General features: G+C 48.1%; 1 protein-coding gene across 3 annotated transcripts in view; it reads right to left on the reverse strand.

The window, feature by feature from the left end:
- Window positions 1-5,313: 5,313 nt before the first annotated feature.
- LOC135054632 (gastrula zinc finger protein XlCGF26.1-like) overlaps window positions 5,314-24,425 on the reverse strand; it is a 73,834-nt gene continuing 54,722 nt past the window's right edge. For all 3 annotated transcript variants that reach the window (XM_063957848.1, XM_063957849.1, XM_063957850.1), the window contains one exon: window positions 5,314-7,560. In XM_063957848.1, the coding sequence (XP_063813918.1) occupies window positions 6,056-7,560 (1,505 nt within the window). In that variant the 3' untranslated portion in view covers window positions 5,314-6,055. The remainder of the gene's footprint in view (window positions 7,561-24,425) is intronic.

Raw genomic sequence — 24,425 nt, forward strand, 5'->3', positions numbered from 1 at the left:
ATGAACGGGGAAAAGCTGATTGGCTGAGAGTTCCCGTTACTATACTCTCAGCCAATCAGCGATGCGCAGCAGTGATGCAAAAATATGCTGATGCAGCAGGAGGTATTTGAAGAAAAAGAGACACCTTCTGCCGCCGAGAAAGAAAAAAGCTGAGGCACTCTGGTGAGTGGTGGTGTATGTTGTTTGTCAGCAGCCACTAGGAAAAGGGAAATGCCAGTCCTTTGAAAACACACTGGATAAAAAACAAAACTAATTGGCGCTCAATAATACCAAGATAACAAAAATATTTATTAATGTAAAGAACAATAACAGGAAACCTTCCCAGGGGGTATAGTACAAATTAATTCACATAAGAATAAAATATAACAAATACAATGTTGCTAAAATGTCCAATTTAGAAATTGTAACACCGTGTGTAGCAATTACTATATGGGAGTTCCTTTTTGTATGAAATACCTCAAAAGTAGCGTGATGGAATAGATGTTCCAATAGTGCACCGTATTGAATGACTATAGGGGGTCATTCCGAGTTGATCGCTCGCTACGGATTTTTGCTGCGCAGCAATCAGGTTAAAAAATTGCAAAACTGCACACGCATGTCGTACGGGTACAAAGAACATGCACTGCTGTGCAATTGATCTAGCGAGGAATCCATTTGCACGGGCGTTCACAAGGAGATTGACAGAAGGCGTTTATGGGTGTCAACTGACCGTTTTCTGGGAGTGTTTGAGAAAACGCAGGCATTTGCAGGGCGGGTGTCTGACGTCAATTCCGGCACCAAAAAGACTGAAGTGATCGCAAGCGCTGAGTATGTCCAGAGCTACTCTGAAACTGCACAAAATGTTTTTGCAGCGTTCGGCTGCACAGGCGTTCGCACTCCTGCAAAGCGAAAATACACTCCCCCGTGGGCGACTATGCGTTTGCACGGCTGCTAAAAGTAGCTAGTGCAAGAACAACTCGGAATGACCCCCATAGTGCGCAGATTTCAATTGATAAGCAAGTCACCCACTGTGTGTGTGCAAATCCAGGGCAGTCCAGTTCCATTTAAATGTGCGCCGGGTCCAGCGCTCCAATAGGAAGTGAATCCCCGATAGTCAGCAATAGTGTGTTCGGGTGCACTATCCACATATAATCGTTGCCAGATTATGTTGTATTAGGAACTCGACTCCGGCCACTCCAATTGATGGCATGCAGTGAAAGAAGCCTGGCGTCGCCTCCGCCAAGCGGCAGGCAGTAGCACCCGTCGCAGAGAGGCCGGTGTCCGCGTCCACCGCAGGGATAGAGCACAGTGCAATTGCTCCCTGTGCCTGCAGGCTCACACTGGTGGGGGAAGGTGGATGATCAAACTGAAGATTTCAGTAGTGATGAGCAGTATGTGGACCCTGCTCTCAGTAGCGGCCCAGCACGGACCCCCGCTGGGAAGTTAGCCAGGCAGTTGTAGTTCCACAGGACAATATACCTGTATCCTTAACGCGTTTCAACGCCAACAGGGCGTCTTTTCAAAGAGGCAGGTATATCAGGAATTAGGAGTATCCAATACTTATACCTGTTGCACAGGTGGAGCTGGGTGTGGATGGTTTAATTGATTAATCTCTATATCTCAAGATGTTTATTTTTTAGAATATAGTAGGATAATTCTCTTGGTCACAAAAACCATCCACCGTGGGACAGGCATATGCATTAATAAATATATTAACATATATACAACATTGCAAGCAATAAATAATAAAAAGACCTATAACCCAAAAATGAGACTGGAAATAATGATTTTACCCAAACACTTATTACAAAGGTTTTAACCGAATCTCGGCATGGCACTAAAATAGAACTGATCTACTGTAAATATTTCTCCCTATGTGGGAATTCTATTAATGCTAAAAATCTATATCTCTTACGGTACATAAGAATCTGAATCAGCTTTATTGGCCAGGTATACTTGCTACAACACAACAGCCAAGTAGGTAACAGATAAGCAGGTGGGGGTGAAAGTAAAGTCATACAGATAGGTATACCGTAGGGACACAAGTGAGTTACATGTACGTCTAGTCAGTCAATGTTCGGCAGGCGGACCGCTTTGGGGGCACTTCGTGATCTTGCAGATAGTGACCTGCACAGTATAAATCCTGTGTATGTGTGGTTCTATCCCTAATTGTGTTGTACGCAAACATTACTGAATCAAGCCCTAAGTGCAGATATCTCAGACTGGATGCCCTCTAGATACCAAAATGGTCGAACTGGTGGCTTTGCATAATGCTTTAATCTTTGATGCTCTTCAAACTGAAGTTACAGATCTTCGGTATGCCGAACTCCGACCATTGCTAGCACAGAATTTCCACACTATGCTATGAACCTCTTCCAGATGTGAATAAAGATTTACTTGATAGGCTTCCAAGCACCAGGGCTGCTGCTTCTAACTTTCCAAGGGACAGTCTTATGAGGGTCCTCTTCTTCACCATGAAGGAGCGTCTTTTAAGAGCAGTCATCAATCAGGCATTCCCCCTGGGCTATGGCACTTTCCTCTGCACCTCCTAACCTCTCTGAATACCAGGTCTGCCATACAGTGTCAGGGAGAGAACAGAGGTGAGGCAGCTGTGAGCTGGGAATACAGGGAATATCAGGGAGAGAGCAGAGGTGAGGCAGCTGTGAGCTGGGGATACAGGAAGTGTCAGGGAGAGAACAGAGGTGAGGCAGCTGTGAGATGAGAATACAGGGAGTGTCAGGGAGAGAGCAGAGGTGAGGCAGCTGTGAGCTGGGGATACAGGAAGTGTCAGGGAGAGAACAGAGGTGAGGCAGCTGTGAGCTGGGGATACAGGGAGTGTCAGGGAGAGAGCAGAGGTGAGGCAGCTGTGAGCTGGGAATACAGGGAGTGTCAGGGAGAGAGCAGAGGTGAGGCAGCTGTGAGCTGAGAATACAGGGAGTGTCAGGGAGAGAGTAGAGGTGAGGCAGGCAGTGATCGCGACAAGCAAAAAAAATGTGTGGGTCCCAGGGACCCATTACTTTAAAAAAATAGGGTCCTACTCCACAGTTTCTGGGTCACAATACAGATTATGGGAGGATTGGTAGGGAAAAGCTGATTAGAGCTGGAGGTAGAGGCAGGAAGAAGTTAGGGTAGAGGGGGTAAGGGCAGGCAGTGTTGGCAGTAGAGAGGGGCTAAGGGCAGGCAGCAGTTGGGATAGTGTTGAGGGGCAAGAAAGGGGCTAAGGGTAGGCAGTGCTGGGGGTAGTTAGGGGCTAAGGGTAGATAGCAGCTGGGGTAGTGCTGGGAGGCAAGGAGGGTAGTAGGGGCAGACAGTACTCAGGGTAAGGAGGAGGATGCAGTCCTGGCCTCTGTTGGAGGTCTCCGTGAGGTGAGGCATCGGCCTGTCTGGATCACTGATCCAGGGGGCAGTACGCTCAGGTGGCTCTCTCCTCTCAGCTCCCCTCTGTCGGTGGCATAGCAGCGCAGTCTGTGGAGAATTGTGGGGCAGCACTGAGGCCACGGGAATAGAGATTCCAGCAGCTCTCCAATGTCACCGTAGGCTACAGCTGTTGCTAGCCGCGGGAGGAACTAGTGGGTGGGCAGATGGAGGCGGAACACTTTAACCACTGGGCGTGGCTCCCTGCTGGCGGCATATGTACTTTTATTAAAAAGAGTGGTTCCCCGGGAACGCGCTCCACTAGGACTGGCTACAGGTTTAAATTAATAAACTCTCCTGAGAGAGGGCAATACACAGATCGTAGTGTATGTATAGTTAGCTTAGTGGGAGACAATACAAACAGCCCCTTACAAATTAATGAAATAGGAGGGAACAGAAAATAACGTAGGGTGCACTGTATACAAAGGGATATACTGTATAGAGCATAAGATTGGGGGGCAAAGGGAGTGTGACCCCAGGTACTCACCACCACCTCAGCTGTAGTGTCTGTAGCAGCTCCTAGAAAGCGTGAATGGAGCACAGGCAGGCTAGGCAGGGGAGTTACAGCGGGACACAGCCGCACCGCGCACCTCATCACCGGAGATCAGCAAGAGCAGTCAGGACGTCTGCACTCCCGGCCATCACAGAAGTACGTCACCCACGTGGGAGTCCCGTCGACAATACTCCACGCTGGATGATGAAAGCAAGGCCTGGTCCCCCAGCAGATGCACAAGGCAGCGGGTGGCAGATGCAGGAAGTCTCCGGTGCCTAGCTCACGGCAGCGGGATAGACGCCGCCGCATCCACTGCAGACTTGATGTCCCGGCGTATGGCATGACAGTATGCCACACACCCCGCTCCGCAATCTACACTGCCACTAGAGGTAGGTGAGGGAGTAAGGGGTCACCACATCCTCCTCAGATGGCTGTCAGGCCACGCCTGGCTACAGGTTTAATGAATGATGTCTCCCTTGCCCGATTGGCTCCGCCTTTATTTTTATAGTCCTCTCTGCAGCCGAGCAAGGGAGACATCATTCATTAAACTTATAGCCAATTCTAGTGGAGCGCGTCCCCGGGGACCCACCCTTTTTTTTTAAAACTGAGTCCCTGGTCCTCAAGATCGGGTACAACACGCAATATAGCGCATTTTTGCGATCACTGGGCAGCTATGAGCTCAGCCTTCCCTCTGTGATAGTCAGACACTGCCTGTTAGTTGGGGGTGGGGTCACACTGTGGCCAATAAAACAGCATATAAAGCTCTCAGATCTCCTCAGTGAGGGGGCGTGGCTTGGTGCAGTGTCAGGTGACCTATCCAGGGACATCCCCAGCACACAACCAGGAGCAGCCAATATGAAGGAAAAGCTGATGATCCGGGAATGTAAAATGTGGGGACTGAGGGTGAAAGGATGCTTGAGGTGTTGAAGCATCTTCTCTATAGTCCTGATCTTGCCAAATCGGACTATCCTTCTTCATGGCTGACACTTGTGCGACTATCTTTGAACTGCTTTATCCATTCATACAGGCTTCACTGCGACAAAACATTTTCTCCATACTGTGTACAAACTCTTCCATAAATATCGACCCCAGACACACCCTGAGACCACAAACAATGAAACACTGCACTCTGCTCTTCATGCAAATCACAAGTGGGGCAGCCATTTTTTCTTGCACTGCAGTCACAAATGAACACACGTAACACATCCACAGCAGTGACTGGGGAGACAGCGACCTAGGTTGGAAAGCGTTGATAAGACAGTTCGGCCAACAGAAGTTTTTGTATAATTGTACTTAGAGGATCATTTTTGACTGGTTCTCATATATAAATCCATCTATCTATCTATATACTGCTGCACCTTTGTATAATGCCCCTCACAGCGCCTCACTGGTTAGCAACAATCTTTCTGCCACACAATAGATAATAATATGTCCCCACCACATGATTTTATTGACGCGTTTCAACAACTTTATGGAAACTATACAAAACAAATTTGCCAAAGTGTGACAAAATGCATCAATATCCACAGAAACATGTGGAATATAAAATTATAAACATGTTACTATACTGCGTGAATGGAGCTTTTATATGCCCTCCATAACTCACCTTTGTGTTTGAGAGTTTGAATGTATTTATGTCACATTATTATCACCAGATTTTGCAATATGAACTATGGGGGTCATTCCGAGTTGATCGCTAGCAGCCGTTGTTCGCAGCGCAGTAATCAGGCTAAAAATCGGCAATTCTGTGCATGCATATGCACCACAATGCGCAGGCGAGTCGTACAGGTACAATGAGCATCGTGGGTTTGCACAGGGACTAACGAACATTCCTGTCGCACGGCCGAACGCAGGAAGATTGACATGAAGTGGGCGTTTCTGGGTGGCAACTGACCGTTTTCAGGGAGTGTTTAGAAAAACGCAGGAGTGGCTAAAAAAATGCAGACGTGGCGGAGCGTTCGCTGGGCGGGTATGTGACGTCAAAAGCTGTCCCTCCGTTAGAATCAACGCACACGAAGAGTAACTACACGGCTGGTCTTGTTTTGCACAAAAACATTTTGCAGGCTCTCTGCTGCACAATCGTTTGCACTTCTGCTAAAAACAGCTAGCGAGCAATCAACTCAGAATGACCCCCAATATTACTGCAATCCCGTTTATTGTCTGATCAGCTCAAATTGTTTTTTTACTTGTATGAATTCTCTCATGTCTAATCAGATTTGAGTTCTTTGCAAAACATTTGCCACACTCAGAACATGGAAATGGCTTCTCCCCTGTGTGACTTTTCTCATGTGTAACAAGAGCTGATTTCTGTGTAAAACATTTCCCACACTGAGAGCATGGAAATGGCCTCTCACCTGTGTGACTTCTCTCATGTGTAACTAGATTTAATTTTCGTGTAAAACATTTCCCACAAACAGAGCATGGAAACGGCCTCTCACCTGTGTGACTTCTCTGATGTTTAACTAAATCTAATTTCCATGTAAAACATTTCCCACACTCAGAGCATGGAAACGGCCTCTCACCTGTGTGACTTCTCTCATGTCTAAGAAAATTAGACTTTCGAGTAAAACATTTCCCACACTCAGAGCATGGAAATGGCCTCTCACCTGTGTGACTTCTCTGATGTGTAACTAGATCTAATTTCCGTGTAAAACATTTTCCACACTCAGAGCATGGAAATGGCTTCTCACCTGTGTGACTTCTCTTATGTGCAACAAGAGCTGATTTGTGTGTAAAACATTTCCTGCACTCAGAGCATGAAAATGGCTTCTCACCTGTGTGAGTTCTCAGATGGGTAACAAGATGTGATTTGTGTGTAAAACATTTCCCGCACTCAGAGCAGGGAAATGGCCTCTCACCAGTGTGAATTCTCTCATGTGTTACTAGAACTGACTTATTTATAAAACATTTCCCACAATCAGAACATGGAAATGGCCTCTCACCTGTGTGACTTCTCTGATGTATAACAAGAGCTGATTTCTGTGTAAAAGATTTCCCGCACTCAAAACATGGAAATGGTTTCTCACCTGTGTGACTTCTCTCATGTGTAACAAGATATGATTTCTGTGAAAAACATTTTCCACACTCAGAGCATGTAAATGATTTCTCACCTGTGTGACTTTTCTGATGTCTAACAAGATGTGCTTTTTGTGTAAAACATTTCCCACACTCAGAACATGGAAATGGTTTCTCACCCGTGTGATTTCTCTGATGTGTAACAAGATACGATTTCTGTGTAAAACATTTCTCACACTCAGAGCATGAAAATGGTTTCTCACCTGTGTGAGTTCTCTGATGTGTAATAAGATTTGCTTTCTTTGTAAAATATTTCCCACACTCACAGCAAAAAAATGATTTCTCACCTGTGTGAGTTCTCTGATGCTTAACAAAAACTGACCAATGTATAAAACGTTCACCACATTCAGCACAGGCAAATACTGAATCACCTTTATGAGAAGTATTATGTTTCGTTATATCTGAGGGATGAGGAGAACATTCCAGATGATTGTAGGGATCAGGTGATTTATCTGCACTGGAAAGTACTGGATGTATATTCAAAATAATGGTGTTTTTCCCCAGATAATCCTGTGTGATGTTATCTTCTATTTTACAGTCTGCAGACACACTGAGATATCCCTCTGACGTGTTCCTGCTTGTGTGTTCATCTGTTGGAACTAAACGTATGAAATGAAATTTATTTACAATGAGGAACACATTTTTGTAGTTAGTGATATTTTAATTTCAATATGCAAACTGCAAACACTTTTATATAATGAAACATATACATAGAGCAAACTTACCTTACTCGTGCTGCATAGATATAACATGGTTTAGGACAGCAGAAATCAAATAGGGACCGATGTTTTCTGAGATAAACCAGAGTGTGGGGAGGAGACTGGTCAGATATCTGGGCTGGTAACACACAGTGACATGATGTGAGTGGGAGAGCAGGAGTATAATAGGGGATGCTGGCTCCTGATGTATGAGATACACCAGAGAGTGTGGGGAGGAGACTGGTCAGATATCTTGGCTGGTAACACACAGTGACATGATGTGAGGGGGAGAGCAGGCGTATAATAGGGGATGCTGGCTCCTGATGTATGAGATACACCAGAGAGTGTGGGGAGGAAACTGGTCAGATCTCTGGGCTGGTAACACACAGTGACATGATGTGAGGGGGAGAGCAGGAGTATAATAGGGTCTGATGGCTCCTGATGTATGAGATGCACCAGAGTGTGGGGAGGAGACTGGTCAGATCTCTGGGCTGGTAACACACAGTGACATGATGTGAGGGGGAGAGCAGGAGTATAATAGGGGATGCTGGCCAGGGCCGTAACTATGTGTGTGCCAAGTGGGCTTGGCACACAGCGCAGTTGCCCTGAGGGCGCACGGCCAGCGGCATGTAATGAGTCAAATTGACTCATTACATGCCGCCTCTGCTGTGTGCGCCGTGCGCCGCGCGGTGGAGGGAGAAGTCTGCAGCGCCGGGCAGGTGAGAAGGAGGAGGAGGGAGGGGGAGCAGCAGCAGCGCTATTTCATTGGTAGTAAGCGCCGCTGCAGCATCCCACTCTCCTTCCGTATTGGCTGCCCGGCGCTGCTGTGGATGCTGGGATGCGGTTCCTCTATCCCAGCATCCACAGCAGCGCCGGGCAGCCAATACGGAAGGAGAGGGGGATGCTGCAGCGGCGCTTACTACCAATGAAATAGCGCTGCTGCGGCTCCCTGCTCCCACTCCCTCCTCCTCCTTCTCACCTGCCTGCACCGAGGGAGCTGCATGAGGAGCCTGACATGGTAAGTATGTATCTCTCTCTCTCTCTCTCTCAGGGGGACACCGTCTGCCGCAATGTGTAAAAAGGTAAAAAGGGGGACTGGCTGCCGCAATGTGTAAAAAGGGGGACTGGCTGTCGCAATGTGTAAAAAGGGGGACTGGCTGTCGCAATGTGTAAAAAGGGGGACTGGCTGCCGCAATGTGTAAAAAGGGGACTGGCTGCCGCAATGTGTAAAATGGGGGACTGGCTGCCGCAATGTGTAAAAAGGGGGACTGGCTGCCGCAATGTGTAAAAAGGAGGATCTGGGAGGGGAGTACATGCAACTGCAATGTAATGGTGTGCTGGGCATATACGCTAGTGTAGAACAGAAACCTGCAGGAAATTGGGCTCCCTTGATGATGGGCTACAATCTGAAATATTTTGATCAAAATATGACCAAATCCCCAATGTTTTATTTACTACATACACACAGATGTGCAGTATATTATTATTAGTGCAGACAGCAAAAGTCTTAGTTTTGTATACACATTAATACTGCCACACAGCTGGTACCATTACAAGATGCAGACCCGCTCTGGCAAAATACCTCAGGTAAGTCACCTGTATATATATGTACCAATGTGACACAGTAATGGCAATAATATATAAATGTAATAGCAGCTGAATGAGCCTCCTTTGGACAAGAAATACAAAAGGGATTTTTCCCACGCACTCTGCTGGCTGTTAGTAAGAAGAACTATATACACTATGTAATAATAGAAAATTTAGAGCTCTTCGTTACATATGTTTTGCAAAAGATATAAGCCTCCAGGCCACTTCACGGCTGCTCTATTACTGGAGGTCCCTAACTAAGCATAAGTCCAGGGCCTGGACCCCACAAAGTCGGCTCAGGCCGACCACCCTAGGGCAGCACACCATTGAAATACTAAAGTGTTAATATGTGTTAAGAAAGAAGCAGAAGCTATGGGTTAGAAAGTGCTACAAAAATAAGGGTGTTAATAAAATACTCAAAAGGGTAATATTAGTGAAAAAATAGGAGTGTTACATTAGTGCTAAATAAATAATATGGCGTGCTGCCCCAAGGTGGCCCAGTCACACCAGACCTGAGGGGTACCACTCCCCAAACCCATACACAGCATAATAATAATAATAATAATAATAATAATAACATCCACTATGGGTCATACAATTTCTTAATGTATGGCCACATGATAATGGCACATACAAAACATATCCAGATTGAGAGCTAGTTTACCTGGAGGCACCCCTGTATCCTCCAAATGGGAGCTGCATGAGGAGCCTGACATGGTAAGTGTGTATCTCTCTTTCTCTCAGGGGGACACCATCTGCCGCAATGTGTAAAAAGGGGGACTGGCTGCCGCAATGTGTAAAATGGGGGACTGGCTGCCGCAATGTGTAAAAAGGGGGACTGGCTGCCGCAATGTGTAAAAAGTGGGACTGGCTGCCGTAATGTGTAAAAACGGGGACGCTGTCTGCCGTAATGTGTTAAAAAGGGGACGCTGTCTGCTGTAATGTGTAAAAAAGGGGACGCTGTCTGCTGTAATGTGTAAAAAATAAGAATTTACTTACCGATAATTCTATTTCTCATAGTCCGTAGTGGATGCTGGGAACTCCGTAAGGACCATGGGGAATAGCGGCTCCGCAGGAGACTGGGCACAAAAAGTAAAAGCTTTAGACTAGCTGGTGTGCACTGGCTCCTCCCCCTATGACCCTCCTCCAAGCCTCAGTTAAGATACTGTGCCCGGACGAGCGTACATAATAAGGAAGGATCTTGAATCCCGGGTAAGACTCATACCAGCCACACCAATCACACCGTACAACTCGTGATCTGAACCCAGTTAACAGTATGATAACCGTATGGAGCCTCTGAAAAGAAGGCTTCCAACAATAAACAACCCGATTTGTTTGTAACAATAACTATATACAAGTATTGCAGACAATCCGCACTTGGGATGGGCGCCCAGCATCCACTACGGACTATGAGAAATAGAATTATCGGTAAGTAAATTCTTATTTTCTCTGACGTCCTAGTGGATGCTGGGAACTCCGTAAGGACCATGGGGATTATACCAAAGCTCCCAAACGGGCGGGAGAGTGCGGATGACTCTGCAGCACCGAATGAGAGAACTCCAGGTCCTCCTCAGCCAGGGTATCAAATTTGTAGAATTTAGCAAACGTGTTTGCCCCTGACCAAGTAGCTGCTCGGCAAAGTTGTAAAGCCGAGACCCCTCGGGCAGCCGCCCAAGATGAGCCCACCTTCCTTGTGGAATGGGCTTTTACAGATTTTGGCTGTGGCAGGCCTGCCACAGAATGTGCAAGTTGAATTGTACTACAAATCCAACGAGCAATCGTCTGCTTAGAAGCAGGAGCACCCAGCTTGTTGGGTGCATACAGTATAAACAGCGAGTCAGATTTTCTGACTCCAGCCGTCCTGGAAACATATATTTTCAGGTCCCTGACTACGTCCAGCAACTTGGAGTCCTCCAAGTCCCTAGTAGCCACAGGTACCACAATAGGTTGATTCATGTGAAACGCTGAAACCACCTTAGGGAGAAATTGAGGACGAGTCCTCAATTCCGCCCTATCCGAATGAAATATCAGGTAAGGGCTTTTGTAGGATAAAGCCGCCAATTCTGATACGCGCCTGGCTGAAGCCAGGGCCAACAGCATTACCACTTTCCATGTGAGATATTTAAAATCCACTGTGGCAAGTGGTTCAAACCAATGTGATTTTAGGAACCCTAAAACTACATTGAGATCCCAAGGTGCCACTGGAGGCACAAAAGGAGGCTGTATATGCAGTACCCCTTTGACAAACGTCTGAACTTCAGGCACTGAAGCCAGTTCTTTCTGGAAGAAGATCGACAGGGCCGAAATTTGAACCTTAATGGATCCTAATTTTAGGCCCATAGACAATCCTGCTTGCAGGAAATGTAGGAAACGACCCAGTTGAAATTCCTCCGTAGGGGCCTTCTTGGCCTCACACCACGCAACATATTTTCGCCAAATGCGATGATAATGTTTTGCAGTTACATCCTTCCTGGCCTTGATCAGGGTAGGGATGACTTCATCTGGAATGCCTTTTTCCTTCAGGATCCGGCGTTCAACCGCCATGCCGTCAAACGCAGCCGCGGTAAGTCTTGGAACAGACAAGGTCCCTGCTGGAGCAGGTCCTTCCTTAGAGGTAGAGGCCACGGGTCCTCCGTGAGCATCTCTTGCAGCTCCGGGTACCAAGTTCTTCTTGGCCAATCCGGAGCCACGAGTATCGTTCTTACTCCTCTCCTTCTTATGATTCTCAGTACTTTTGGTATGAGAGGAAGAGGAGGGAACACATATACCGACTGGAACACCCACGGAGTTACCAGAGCGTCCACCGCTATTGCCTGAGGGTCCCTTGACCTGGCGCAATATCTGTCCAGTTTCTTGTTGAGACGGGACGCCATCATGTCCACCTTTGCTTTTTCCCAACGGTTTACAATCACTTGGAAGACTTCTGGATGAAGTCCCCACTCCCCCGGGTGGAGATCGTGTCTGCTGAGGAAGTCTGCTTCCCAGTTGTCCACTCCCGGAATGAACACTGCTGACAGTGCTATCACATGATTTTCCGCCAAGCGGAGAATCCTTGCAGCTTCTGCCATTGCCCTCCTGCTTCTTGTGCCGCCCTGTCTGTTTACGTGGGCGACAGCCGTGATGTTGTCCGACTGGATCAATACCGGTTGACCCTGAAGCAGAGGCCTTGCTTGACTTAGGGCATTGTAAATGGCCCTTAGCTCTAGGATATTTATGTGAAGAGACGTTTCCATGCTTGACCACAAGCCCTGGAAATTTCTCCCCTGTGTGACTGCTCCCAAGCCTCTCAGGCTGGCATCCGTGGTTACCAGCATCCAATCCTGAATGCCGAATCTGCGGCCCTCTAGAAGATGAGCCTTCTGTAACCACCACAGGAGAGATACCCTTGTCCTTGGAGATAGGGTTATCCGCTGATGCATCTGAAGATGCGATCCGGACCATTTGTCCAGCAGATCCCACTGAAAAGTTCTTGCATGGAATCTTTCGAATGGAATCGCTTCGTAAGAAACCACCATTTTTCCCAGGACTCTCGTGCACTGATGCACTGACACTTGTCCTGGTTTTAGGAGGTTCCTGACTAGCTCGGATAACTCCCTGGCCTTCTCCTCCGGGAGAAACACCTTTTTCTGGACTGTGTCCAGAATCATCCCTAGGAACAGTAGACGTGTTGTTGGAATCAGCTGTGATTTTGGGATATTTAGAATCCACCCGTGCTGACGTAGCACTACGTGAGATAGTGCTACTCCGACCGCTAACTGTTCCCTGGACCTTGCCCTTATCAGGAGATCGTCCAAGTAAGGGATAATTAATACGCCTTTTCTTCGAAGAAGAATCATCATTTCGGCCATTACCTTGGTAAAGACCCGTGGTGCCGTGTACAATCCAAACGGCAGCGTCTGAAACTGATAATGACAGTTTTGTATCACAAACCTGAGGTACCCTTGGTGAGAAGGGTAGATTGGGACATGGAGATAAGCATCCTTGATGTCTAGAGATACCATATAGTCCCCTTCTTCCAGGTTCGCTATCACTGCTCTGAGTGACTCCATCTTGAATTTGAACCTTTTTATGTAAGTGTTCAAAGATTTTAGATTTAAAATTGGTCTCACCGAGCCGTCCGGCTTCGGTACCACAAACAGCGTGGAATAATACCCCTTTCCCTGTTGTAGGAGGGGTACCTTGATTATCACCTGCTTGGAATACAGCTTGTGAATAGCTTCCAATACTGCCTCCCTGTCGGAGGGAGACGTTGGTAGAGCAGACTTTAGGAACCGGCGAGGGGGAGACGTCTCGAATTCCAATTTGTACCCCTGTGATACTACCTGCAGGATCCAGGGGTCCACTTGCGAGTGAGCCCACTGCGCGCTGAAATTCTTGAGACGGCCCCCCACCGTGCCCGAGTCTGCTTGCAGAGCCCCAGCGTCATGCTGAGGACTTGGCAGAAGCGGGGGAGGGCTTCTGCTCCTGGGAAGAGGCTGCATGGTGCAGTCTTTTTCCCCTTCCTCTGCCCCGGGGCAGGAACGAGCGGCCTTTTTCCCTCTTGCCCTTATAGGGACGAAAGGACTGGGTTTGAAAAGACGGTGTCTTTTTCTGCTGAGAGGTGACCTGGGGTAAGAAGGTGGATTTTCCAGCCGTTGCTGTGGCCACCAGGTCCGATAGACCGACCCCAAATAACTCCTCCCCTTTATACGGCAATACTTCCATATGTCGTTTGGAATCCGCATCACCTGACCACTGTCGCGTCCATAACGTTCTTCTGGCAGAAATGGACATCGCACTTACTCTAGATGCCAGGGTGCAAATATCCCTCTGTGCATCTCGCATATATAGTAATGCATCCTTTAAATGCTCTATAGTTAATAATATACTGTCCCTATCCAGGGTATCAATATTTTCAGTCAGGGAATCCGACCAAGCCACTCCAGCGCTGCACATCCAGGCTGAGGCGATCGCTGGTCGCAGTATAACACCGGTATGTGTGTATATACCTTTTAAGATATTTTCCAGCCTTCTATCAGCTGGTTCCTTGAGAGCGGCCGTATCAGGAGACGGTAACGCCACTTGTTTTGATAAGCGTGTGAGCGCCTTATCTACCCTAGGGGGTGTTTCCCAACGTGCCCTAACCTCTGGCGGGAAAGGGTATAGTGCCAATCATTTTTTAGAAATCAGCAGTTTTTTATCGGGGGAAACCCACGCTTTATCACACACCTCATTTAATTCATCTGACTCAGGAAAAACCACTGGTAGTTTTTTCACACCCCACATAATACCCTTTTTTGTGGTACTTGTAGTGTCAGAAATGTTCAATGCCTCCTTCATTGCCGTGATCATGTAACGTGTGGCCCTACTGGACATTACGTTTGTCTCGTCACAGTCGACACTGGATTCAGTATCCGTGTCAGGGTCTGTGTCGACCATCTGAGGTAACGGGCGTTTTAGCGCCCCTGACGGTGTCTGAGACGCCTGAACAGGCACTAATTGATTTGTCGGCTGTCTCATGTCGTCAACAGTTTTTTGCAAAGTGCTGACATTGTCACGTAATTCTTTAATTACTACCATCCAGTCAGGTGTCGACTCCCTAGGGGGTGACATCACTAACACAGGCAATTGCTCTGCTTCCACATCATTTTCCTCCTCATACATGTCGACACAATCGTACCGACACCCAGCACACACACAGGGAATAGATAGAGGACAGGACCCCACTAGCCCTTTGGGGAGACAGAGGGAGAGTTTGCCAGCACACACCACAGCGCTATATATATACAGGGATAACCTTATATAAGTGTTACTCCCTGTTATAGCTGCTGTATTTATATATTAGCTGCCAATAGTGCCCCCCTCTCTGTTTTACCCTGTTTCTGTAGTGCAGGACTGCAGGGGAGAGTCAGGGAGCCGTCCTTCCAGCGGAGCTGTGAAAGAAAATGGCGCTTGTGTGCTGAGGAGAAAGGCTCCGCCCCCTTCACGGCGGCCTTTTCTCCCGCTTTTTTCAGGAAACTGGCAGGGGATAAATGCATCCATATAGCCCAGGAGCTATATGTGATGCATTTTTTTTTAGCCATATAAGGTTTTTATATCGTTTTTATTGCGTGTCAGGGCGCTCCCCCCCAGCGCCCTGCACCCTCAGTGACCGGAGTGTGAAGTGTGCTGAGAGCAATGGCGCACAGCTGCAGTGCTGTGCGCTACCTTATTTGAAGACAGGAACGTCTTCTGCCGCCGCTTTCTCCGGACCTCTTCGCTCTTCTGGCTCTGTAAGGGGGCCGGCGGCGCGGCTCCGGGACCCATCCAGGCTGAACCTGTGATCGTCCCTCTGGAGCTAATGTCCAGTAGCCAAGAAGCCCAATCCACTCTGCAGTCAGGTGAGTTCGCTTCTTCTCCCCTTAGTCCCACGATGCAGTGAGCCTGTTGCCAGCAGGACTCACTGAAAATAAAAAACCTATTTAAACTTTTACTTCTAAGCAGCTCAGGAGAGCCACCTAGCTTGCACCCTTCTCGTTCGGGCACAAAAATCTAACTGAGGCTTGGAGGAGGGTCATAGGGGGAGGAGCCAGTGCACACCAGCTAGTCTAAAGCTTTTACTTTTTGTGCCCAGTCTCCTGCGGAGCCGCTATTCCCCATGGTCCTTACGGAGTTCCCAGCATCCACTAGGACGCCAGAGAAAAGGGGACGCTGTCTGCCGCAATGTGTAAAAAGGGGGACTGGCTGCCGCAATGTGTTAAAAGGGAGACTGTCTGCTGTAATGTGTAAAAAGGGGGATGCCGTCTGCTGTAATGTATAAAAGGGGCTCTACCTGGTGTAGTGGCGCTACTGTGCAGCGTAATTTGAATAATGTAGACCACAGGTTCTCAAACTCGGTCCTCAGGACCCCACACAGTGCATGTCTTGCAGGTCTCCTCACAGAATCACAAGTGAAATAATTAACTCCACTGTGGACCTTTTAAAATGTGTCAGTGATTAATTAATACACCTGTGCACCTGCTGGGCTACCTGCAAAACATGCACTGTGTGGGGTCCTGAGGACCGAGTTTGAGAACCACTGATGTAGACTACTGTGCACCGTAGTATGAATTGCTATTATTTTGTGGCCACGCCCCTATAAATTTTTGGCGCGCCTACGCCGCGCACTGCCCCTATCTTACATGGGGGGGGACGCGCCACTGTCGTTTCTTGCACACAGCGCTAAAATGCCTAGTTACGCCACTGCCCCTAGCTCCCTGTACATACTCGTGCTGCTGACAGCAGTGGTACGGGCATCTGTCAGGGTGGGGGGTTCTCTGCTTTGTAAGAAATGAAAGCCAATCTTTAGAGACTACGCACCCCCAGAAACCCCTCAAAAAGACTGTGCGTGCCTTATGTTACTGCTACAGCAATCCTTGCTAAAACAAAATAAGATTTTACTCACCGGTAAATCTATTTCTCGTAGTCCGTAGTGGATGCTGGGGACTCCGTAAGGACCATGGGGAATAGCGGCTCCGCAGGAGACTGGGCACATCTAAGAAAGATTTAGGACTACCTGGTGTGCACTGGCTCCTCCCACTATGACCCTCCTCCAGACCTCAGTTAGGATACTGTGCCCGGAAGAGCTGACACAATAGGGAAGGATTTTGAATCCCGGGTAAGACTCATACCAGCCACACCAATCACACCGTATAACTCGTGATATTATACCCAGTTAACAGTATGAACATAACAGAGCCTCACAACAGATGGCTCAACAATAACCCTTTTAGTTAACAATAACTATGTACAAGTATTGCAGACAATCCGCACTTGGGACGGGCGCCCAGCATCCACTACGGACTACGAGAAATAGATTTACCGGTGAGTAAAATCTTATTTTCTCTGACGTCCTAGTGGATGCTGGGGACTCCGTAAGGACCATGGGGATTATACCAAAGCTCCCAAACGGGCGGGAGAGTGCGGATGACTCTGCAGCACCGAATGAGAGAACTCAAGGTCCTCCTCAGCCAGGGTATCAAATTTGTAGAATTTTGCAAACGTGTTTGCCCCTGACCAAGTAGCAGCTCGGCAAAGTTGTAAAGCCGAGACCCCTCGGGCAGCCGCCCAAGATGAGCCCACCTTCCTTGTGGAATGGGTCTTTTCTGATTTAGGATGCGGCAGTCCAGCCGCAGAATGCGCCAGCTGAATTGTGCTACAAATCCAGCGAGCAATAGTCTGCTTAGAAGCAGGAGCACCTATCTTGTTGGGTGCATACAGGATAAATAGCGAGTCAGTTTTCCTGACTCCAGCCGTCCTGGAAACATACATTTTCAAGGTCCTGACTACGTCCAATAACTTGGAATCCTCCAAGTCCCTAGTAGCCGCAGGCACTACAATAGGTTGGTTCAAGTGAAAGGCTGACACCACCTTAGGGAGAAACTGGGGACGAGTCCTCAATTCCGCCCTATCCATATGGAAAATCAGATAAGGGCTTTTACATGACAAAGCCACCAATTCTGATACACGCCTGGCCGAAGCCAAGGCCAATAACATGACCACTTTCCACGTGAGATATTTTAGATCCACGGTTTTTAGTGGCTCAAACCAATGTGATTTTAGGAAACTCAACACTACATTGAGATCCCAAGGTGCCACTGGAGGCACAAAAGGGGGCTGAATATGCAGCACTCCTTTTACAAATGTCTGAACTTCAGGTAGTGAAGCTAGTTCTTTCTGGAAGAAAATCGACAGAGCCGAGATCTGTACCTTAATGGAGCCTAATTTCAGGCCCATAGTCACTCCTGCCTGTAGGAAGTGTAGAAATCGACCCAGTTGAAATTCCTCTGTTGGGGCCTTTCTGGCCTCACACCAAGCAACATATTTCCGCCATATGCGGTGATAATGTTTTGCAGTTACATCTTTCCTGGCTTTAATCAGCGTAGGAATGACTTCTTCCGGAATGCCCTTTTCCTTTAGGATCCGGCGTTCAACCGCCATGCCGTCAAACGCAGCCACGGTAAGTCTTGGAACAGACAGGGCCCCTGCTGCAGCAGGTCCTGTCTGAGCGGCAGAGGCCATGGGTCCTCTGAGATTAACTCTTAAAGTTCCGGGTACCAAGACCTTCTTGGCCATTTCGGAACAATGAGTATAGTTCTTACTCCTCTTTTCCTTATTATCCTCAGTACCTTGGGTATGAGAGGAAGAGGAGGGAACACATAAACCGACCGGTACACCCACGGTGTCACTAGAGCGTCCACCGCTATCGCCTGAGGGTCCCTTGACCTGGCGCAATATTTTTCTAGTTTTTTGTTTAGGCAGGACGCCATCATGTCCACCTGTGGCTTTTCCCAATGGTTTACTATCTGTTGGAAGACTTCTGGATCAAGTCCCCACTCTCCCGGGTGGAGGTCGTGTCTGCTGAGGAAGTCCGCTTCCCAGTTGTCCACTCCCGGAATGAACACTGCTGACAGTGCTAACACGTGATTTTCCGCCCATCGGAGAATCCTTGTGGCTTCTGCCATCGCCGCCCTGCTTCTCGTGCCGCCCTGTCGGTTTGCATGGGCGACAGCCGTGATGTTGTCTGACTGGATCAGAACCGGTTGATTTTGAAGCAGGGCCTTGTAAATGGCCCTCAGTTCCAGAACGTTTATGTGTAGGGAAGTCTCGCGACTCGTCCAAAGTCCTTGGAAGTTTCTTCCCAGCGTGACTGCCCCCCAGCCTCGAAGGCTGGCATCCGTGGTCACCAGGACCCAGTCCTGTATGCCGAATCTGCGGCCCTCCACGAGATGAGCACTCTGCAGCCACCACAAGAGAGACACCCTGGTCCTTGGAGACAGGGTTATCAGCCGATGCATTTGAAGATGCGATCCGGACCATTGGTCCAAGAGGTCCCACTGAAATATTCTGGCATGGAACCTGCCGAATGGGATCGCTTCGTAGGAAGCTACCATCTTTCCCAGGACTCGTGTGCAGTGATGCACCGACACCTGTTTCGGTTTTAGGAGGCCTCTGACCAGAGACGACAGCTCCTTGGCTTTCTCATCTGGGAGAAACACTTTTTTCTGGACTGTGTCCAGAATCATTCCCAGGAACAGTAGACGTGTCGCAGGAATCAGCTGTGATTTTGGAATATTCAGAATCCAACCATGCTGGTGTAGCACCTCCTGAGATAGTGCTACGCCCACTAACAACTGCTCTCTGGATCTCGCTTTTATCAGGAGATCGTCCAAGTATGGGATAATTAAAACTCCCTTTTTTCGAAGGAGTATCATCATTTCGGCCATTACCTTGGTAAATACCCTCGGTGCCGTGGACAGGCCGAACGGCAACGTCTGGAATTGATAATGACAATCCTGTACCACAAATCTGAGGTACTCCTGGTGAGGATGGTAAATGGGGACATGTAGGTAAGCATCCTTGATGTCCAGAGATACCATGTAATCCCCCTCTTCCAGGCTTGCAATAACCGCCCTGAGCGATTCCATCTTGAACCTGAATTTTTTTATATATGTGTTCAAGGATTTTAAATTTAAAATGGGTCTCACCGAACCGTCCGGTTTCGGTACCACAAACATTGTGGAATAGTAACCCCGTCCTTGTTGAAGTAGGGGCACTTTTACTATCACCTGCTGGGAATACAGCTTGTGAATTGCCTCTAACACAGCCTCCCTGTCTGAGGGAGTCGTTGGTAAGGCAGATTTGAGGAAACGGCGGGGGGGTAATGTCTCGAATTCCAGCTTGTACCCCTGAGATACCACTTGAAGGATCCAGGGATCCACTCGTGAGCGAGCCCACTGATTGCTGAAATTTTTTGAGACGGGCCCCCACCGTACCTGGCACCGCCTGTTGAGCCCCAGCGTCATGCGGCGGACTTAGCTGATGAAGTGGGGGAGGACTTTTGTTCCTGGGAAATGGCTGAATGCTGCAGCTTTTTCCCTCTAACTCTGCCTCTGGGCAGAAAGGACGCGCCTCTACCTCGCCTGCTCTTTTGGGGACGAAAGAACTGCACCTGATAATACGGTGCTTTCTTTGGTTGTGAGGGGACATGTGGTAAAAAAAGATGACTTCCCAGCCGTTGCTGTGGACACTAGGTCCGAAAGACCATCCCCGAACAACTCCTCACCCTTGCAAGGCAAAACTTCCATGTGCCTTTTAGAATCTGCATCCCCTGTCCACTGCCGGGTCCATAACCCTCTCCTGGCAGAAATGGACAGAGCACTGATTTTAGATGCCAGCCGGCAAATATCCCTCTGTGCATCTCTTATGTAAAAGACTGCGTCTTTAATATGCTCTATGTTAAGCAATATAGTGTCCCTGTCTAGGGTGTCAATGTTTTCTGACAGGGATTCTGACCACGCAGCTGCAGCACTGCACATCCAGGCTGAAGCAATAGCTGGTCTCAGTATAACACCAGTGTATATATAGCCTTCAGGAGAGCCTCCTGCTTTCTATCAGCAGGTTCCTTTTAGGGCGGCCGTATCCGGAGACGGTAGTGCCACCTTTTTTGACAAACGTGTGAGCGCTTTATCCACCCTAGGTGGTGTTTCCCAACGTGACCTATCCTCTGGCGGGAAAGGGTACGCCATTAGTAATTTTTTTGAAATCACCAATTTTCTATCGGGGGAAGCCCACGCTACCTCACACACATCATTTAATTCTTCAGAAGGGGGAAAGACTACTGGTAGTTTTTTCTCCCCAAACATAATACCCTTTTTTGTGGTACCTGGGGTTACATCAGAAATGTGTAAAACATTTTTCATTGCCTCAATCATATAACGAGTGGCCCTAGTGGACATTACATTTGCGTCATCGTCGTCGACCTGGTATCAGTATCCGTGTCGACATCCGTATCTGCCATCTGAGGTAGCGGGCGCTTTAAAGCCCCGGATGGCCTTTGAGACGCCTGGGCAGGCACGAGCTGAGAAGCCGGCTGTCCCGCATTTGGCATGTCGTCAAATTTTTTATGTAAGGAGTCGACTCTTTCGCGTAATTCCTTCCACAAGTCCATCCACTCAGGTGTCTGCCCCGCAGGGGGTGACAACACATTTATAGGCACCTGCTCCTCCTCCACATCAGCCTCCTCATCAAACAGGACCCCACAAAGCCCTTTGGGGAGACAGAGTGAGAGTATGCCAGCACACACCAGAGCGCTATATAATACAGGGATTAACTAAATTATATCCCCTTATAGCTGCTGTATATGTATATTGCGCCTAAATTTGTGCCCCCCTCTCTTTTTTACCCTTTCTGTAGTGTAGTCTGCAGGGGAGAGCCAGGGAGCTTCCTTCCAGCGGAGCTGTGAGGGAGAAATGGCGCCAGTGTGCTGAGGGAGATAGCTCCGCCCCCTTTTCGGCTGACTTTTCTCCCGCTATTTTCTGTATTCTGGCAGGGGTAATTATCACATATATAGCCTCTGGGGCTATATATTGTGATATATTTGCCAGCCAAGGTGTATTTATTGCTGCTCAGGGCGCCCCCCCCTAGCGCCCTGCACCCTCAGTGACCGAAGTTTGTATGAGTAGCAATGGCGCACAGCTGCAGTGCTGTGCGCTACCTTGGAGAAGACTGATGTCTTCAGCCGCCGATTTTCCGGACTCTTCTTGCTTCTGGCTCTGTAAGGGGGCCGGCGGCGCGGCTCCGGGACCGAACATCAATGGCCGCTTCCATGCGGTCGATCCCTCTGGAGCTAATGGTGTCCAGTAGCCTAAGAAGCCCAAACTACCCACAGTTAGGTAGGTTCGCTTCTTCTCCCCTTAGTCCCTCGTTGCAGTGAGCCTGTTGCCAGCAGGTCTCACTGTAAAATAACAAACCTAAAATATACTTTCTTTCTAGGAGTTTAGGAGAGCCTCTAGTGTGCATCCAGCTCGAGCCGGGCACAGGATTCTAACTGAGGTCTGGAGGAGGGTCATAGGGGGAGGAGCCAGTGCACACCAGGTAGTCCTAAATCTTTCTTAGATGTGCCCAGTCTCCTGCGGAGCCGCTATTCCCCATGGTCCTTACGGAGTCCCCAGCATCCACTAGGACGTCAGAGAAATTATATTTTAATTTATACACACACACACACACACTAACGTTTGCCCGTGCCTTTGTTCACATGGATATCTGCTATTACTCAGCGGAACTAATTTTACAAGGACATTAGTGCAATGTAATATTGTGATTATATGTACACATTGGGCACGGTTCAATTCGATGACAGTTGAATAGCGGTGGGAATTAGCTCCCGAGGCTATTCAATACAACGCAGTGAAAAGTCAGAGAATGTCCATTCGCCCGGACTAAACAGGGTGTCATCAACTGTCATCAAATTGAATCGTGCCCATTGATCACAACATTTATTTGTAAACAATATATGCAGGGGATGCCGTGGCCTGTATTCTGACCGCTGGCATCCCGGCCGCCGGAATATTCTACCCAACCCGTGTGGGGTCTGCACATTTCAGAAGGAAGGAGGGGGACAATGTCATAGTGGACAAGTGTACCGCATATAAGTGGCAGTACATATCTGAAGGTGTACCGCATATAAGTGGCAGTACATATCTGAAAGTGTACCGCATATAAGTGGCACTACATATCTGAATAGCAGGAGGGTACAGACTCGCCTCTGTGGCTAAACATGCAGAGTTACCTATTTTATGGTGTGTAGATGCAACATTTACGGATAAAAAACAGCATATTTTCCAATAATATTCCTCAACAAGCTGGTATAAGCAGACGTCATGTAATAACAAATGAGAACCTCCGTTTATGGAACTTATGTTGTATGATGTCATAGCTAACACTGGCACACAATCCTGTGCTTAGATATAATGTTATACTGATGGAAATTGATACCCGAGTAATCTAGTGCTACATTTGTATCATATCACACTGTTCCTGAGATTACATTTATATCTTACTCTCTATAATCAGTGTTCTCATACAAGTTCTAAGAAATAAATAAGAAATGTTTACTTGACACTGGATGTTTAATAAGACAGATATAATAAATGTATCAATTATTATAGTTGTGTTACATTACACTGCTCTTAAATCTATACCTGTACCCAACTGAAATTCTTTTTATAACCAGTACTACAACAACTAAATGGGGTTTCAATATTAAGTTACCAGCTACTGTAACTTATATGGGCATGCAAAGTTGGTCTGCATATGTTATATATTACCAGTAGCAGATCTTGCCACGGGCAAGCAGGACTTTTGCCCGGGGCGCCGCCTTCCGGAGGGCGTCGGCGCCTTCCGGAGAGCACCGCACCATGGCAAGATCCGCTACTGCTGTACCCCTTGCTGCCCGCTATGTCCCTCCGCTGTGTCCCCATGTGAAGGGAACTAGACGCTACGCGTCTAGTTTCCCTTCGTGGAGAGGACCTTTGCTGTGTGGTGCGCGATGATGTCATCGCGCACCGCTCAGCATTTCAGTGGCGCTACTCTACTGTACAGGGGGCGTAACTGACCACGCCCCCTGTATGAAGCCACACCCCTATTTCCCGCCCGGGGCGCAAATAGTTCTGATATATACTCACTATAGGGTGATTACTGCTAGTGGCAGAGATGGTTTCATTTCATTTTGACCACACAAGCGAAATCAATCTGATATAACATGGCACAGAATGCCTCTGTTAGTAGGTGGATAATTCCTTACTCAGCTATAACAGAACATATCAGGAAACTCAGAGTATTCCAAGCCACCGTCAGCAGACTTTCTCAGAGCATTATACCAATGGATACAAAGTGATAGATACCATCTATACCAGAGGTTCTCAAACTCGGTCCTCAGGACCCCACACAGTGCATGTTTTGCAGGTAACCCAGCAGGTGCACAGGTGTATTAATTACTCAATGACACATTTTAAAAAGGTCCACAGGTGGAGCCAATTATTTCACTTGCGATTCTGTGAGGAGACCTGCAAAACATGCACTGTGTGGGCCCCCGACGACAGAGTTTGAGAACCTCTGATCTATACTCTTTGGGGGTGATCAGATCTGATCGCTGGGCTGATCACTTTTCTGTCCTGCGTTCAGATAGTCGCCGCTTCCAGGGCGAGTGTAAATTCGCTGTGCAAGTGTGCGATCCCATGTGTACGCCGAGCTGCAAACATCCCCTGTGTGCAGTCTCTATGCAGGCCAGGACTTACTCCTCCAGTGCAATGAGAACAGGCTGATCGGGGCCGGAGCTGACGTCAGACACCCTCCCTAAAAACGCTTGGGCACGCCTGTGTTTTTCAGGACACTCCCCATAA

Source organism: Pseudophryne corroboree, chromosome 3 (assembly GCF_028390025.1).
Source record: "Pseudophryne corroboree isolate aPseCor3 chromosome 3, aPseCor3.hap2, whole genome shotgun sequence".
Classification (NCBI taxonomy): Eukaryota; Metazoa; Chordata; class Amphibia; order Anura; family Myobatrachidae; genus Pseudophryne; species Pseudophryne corroboree.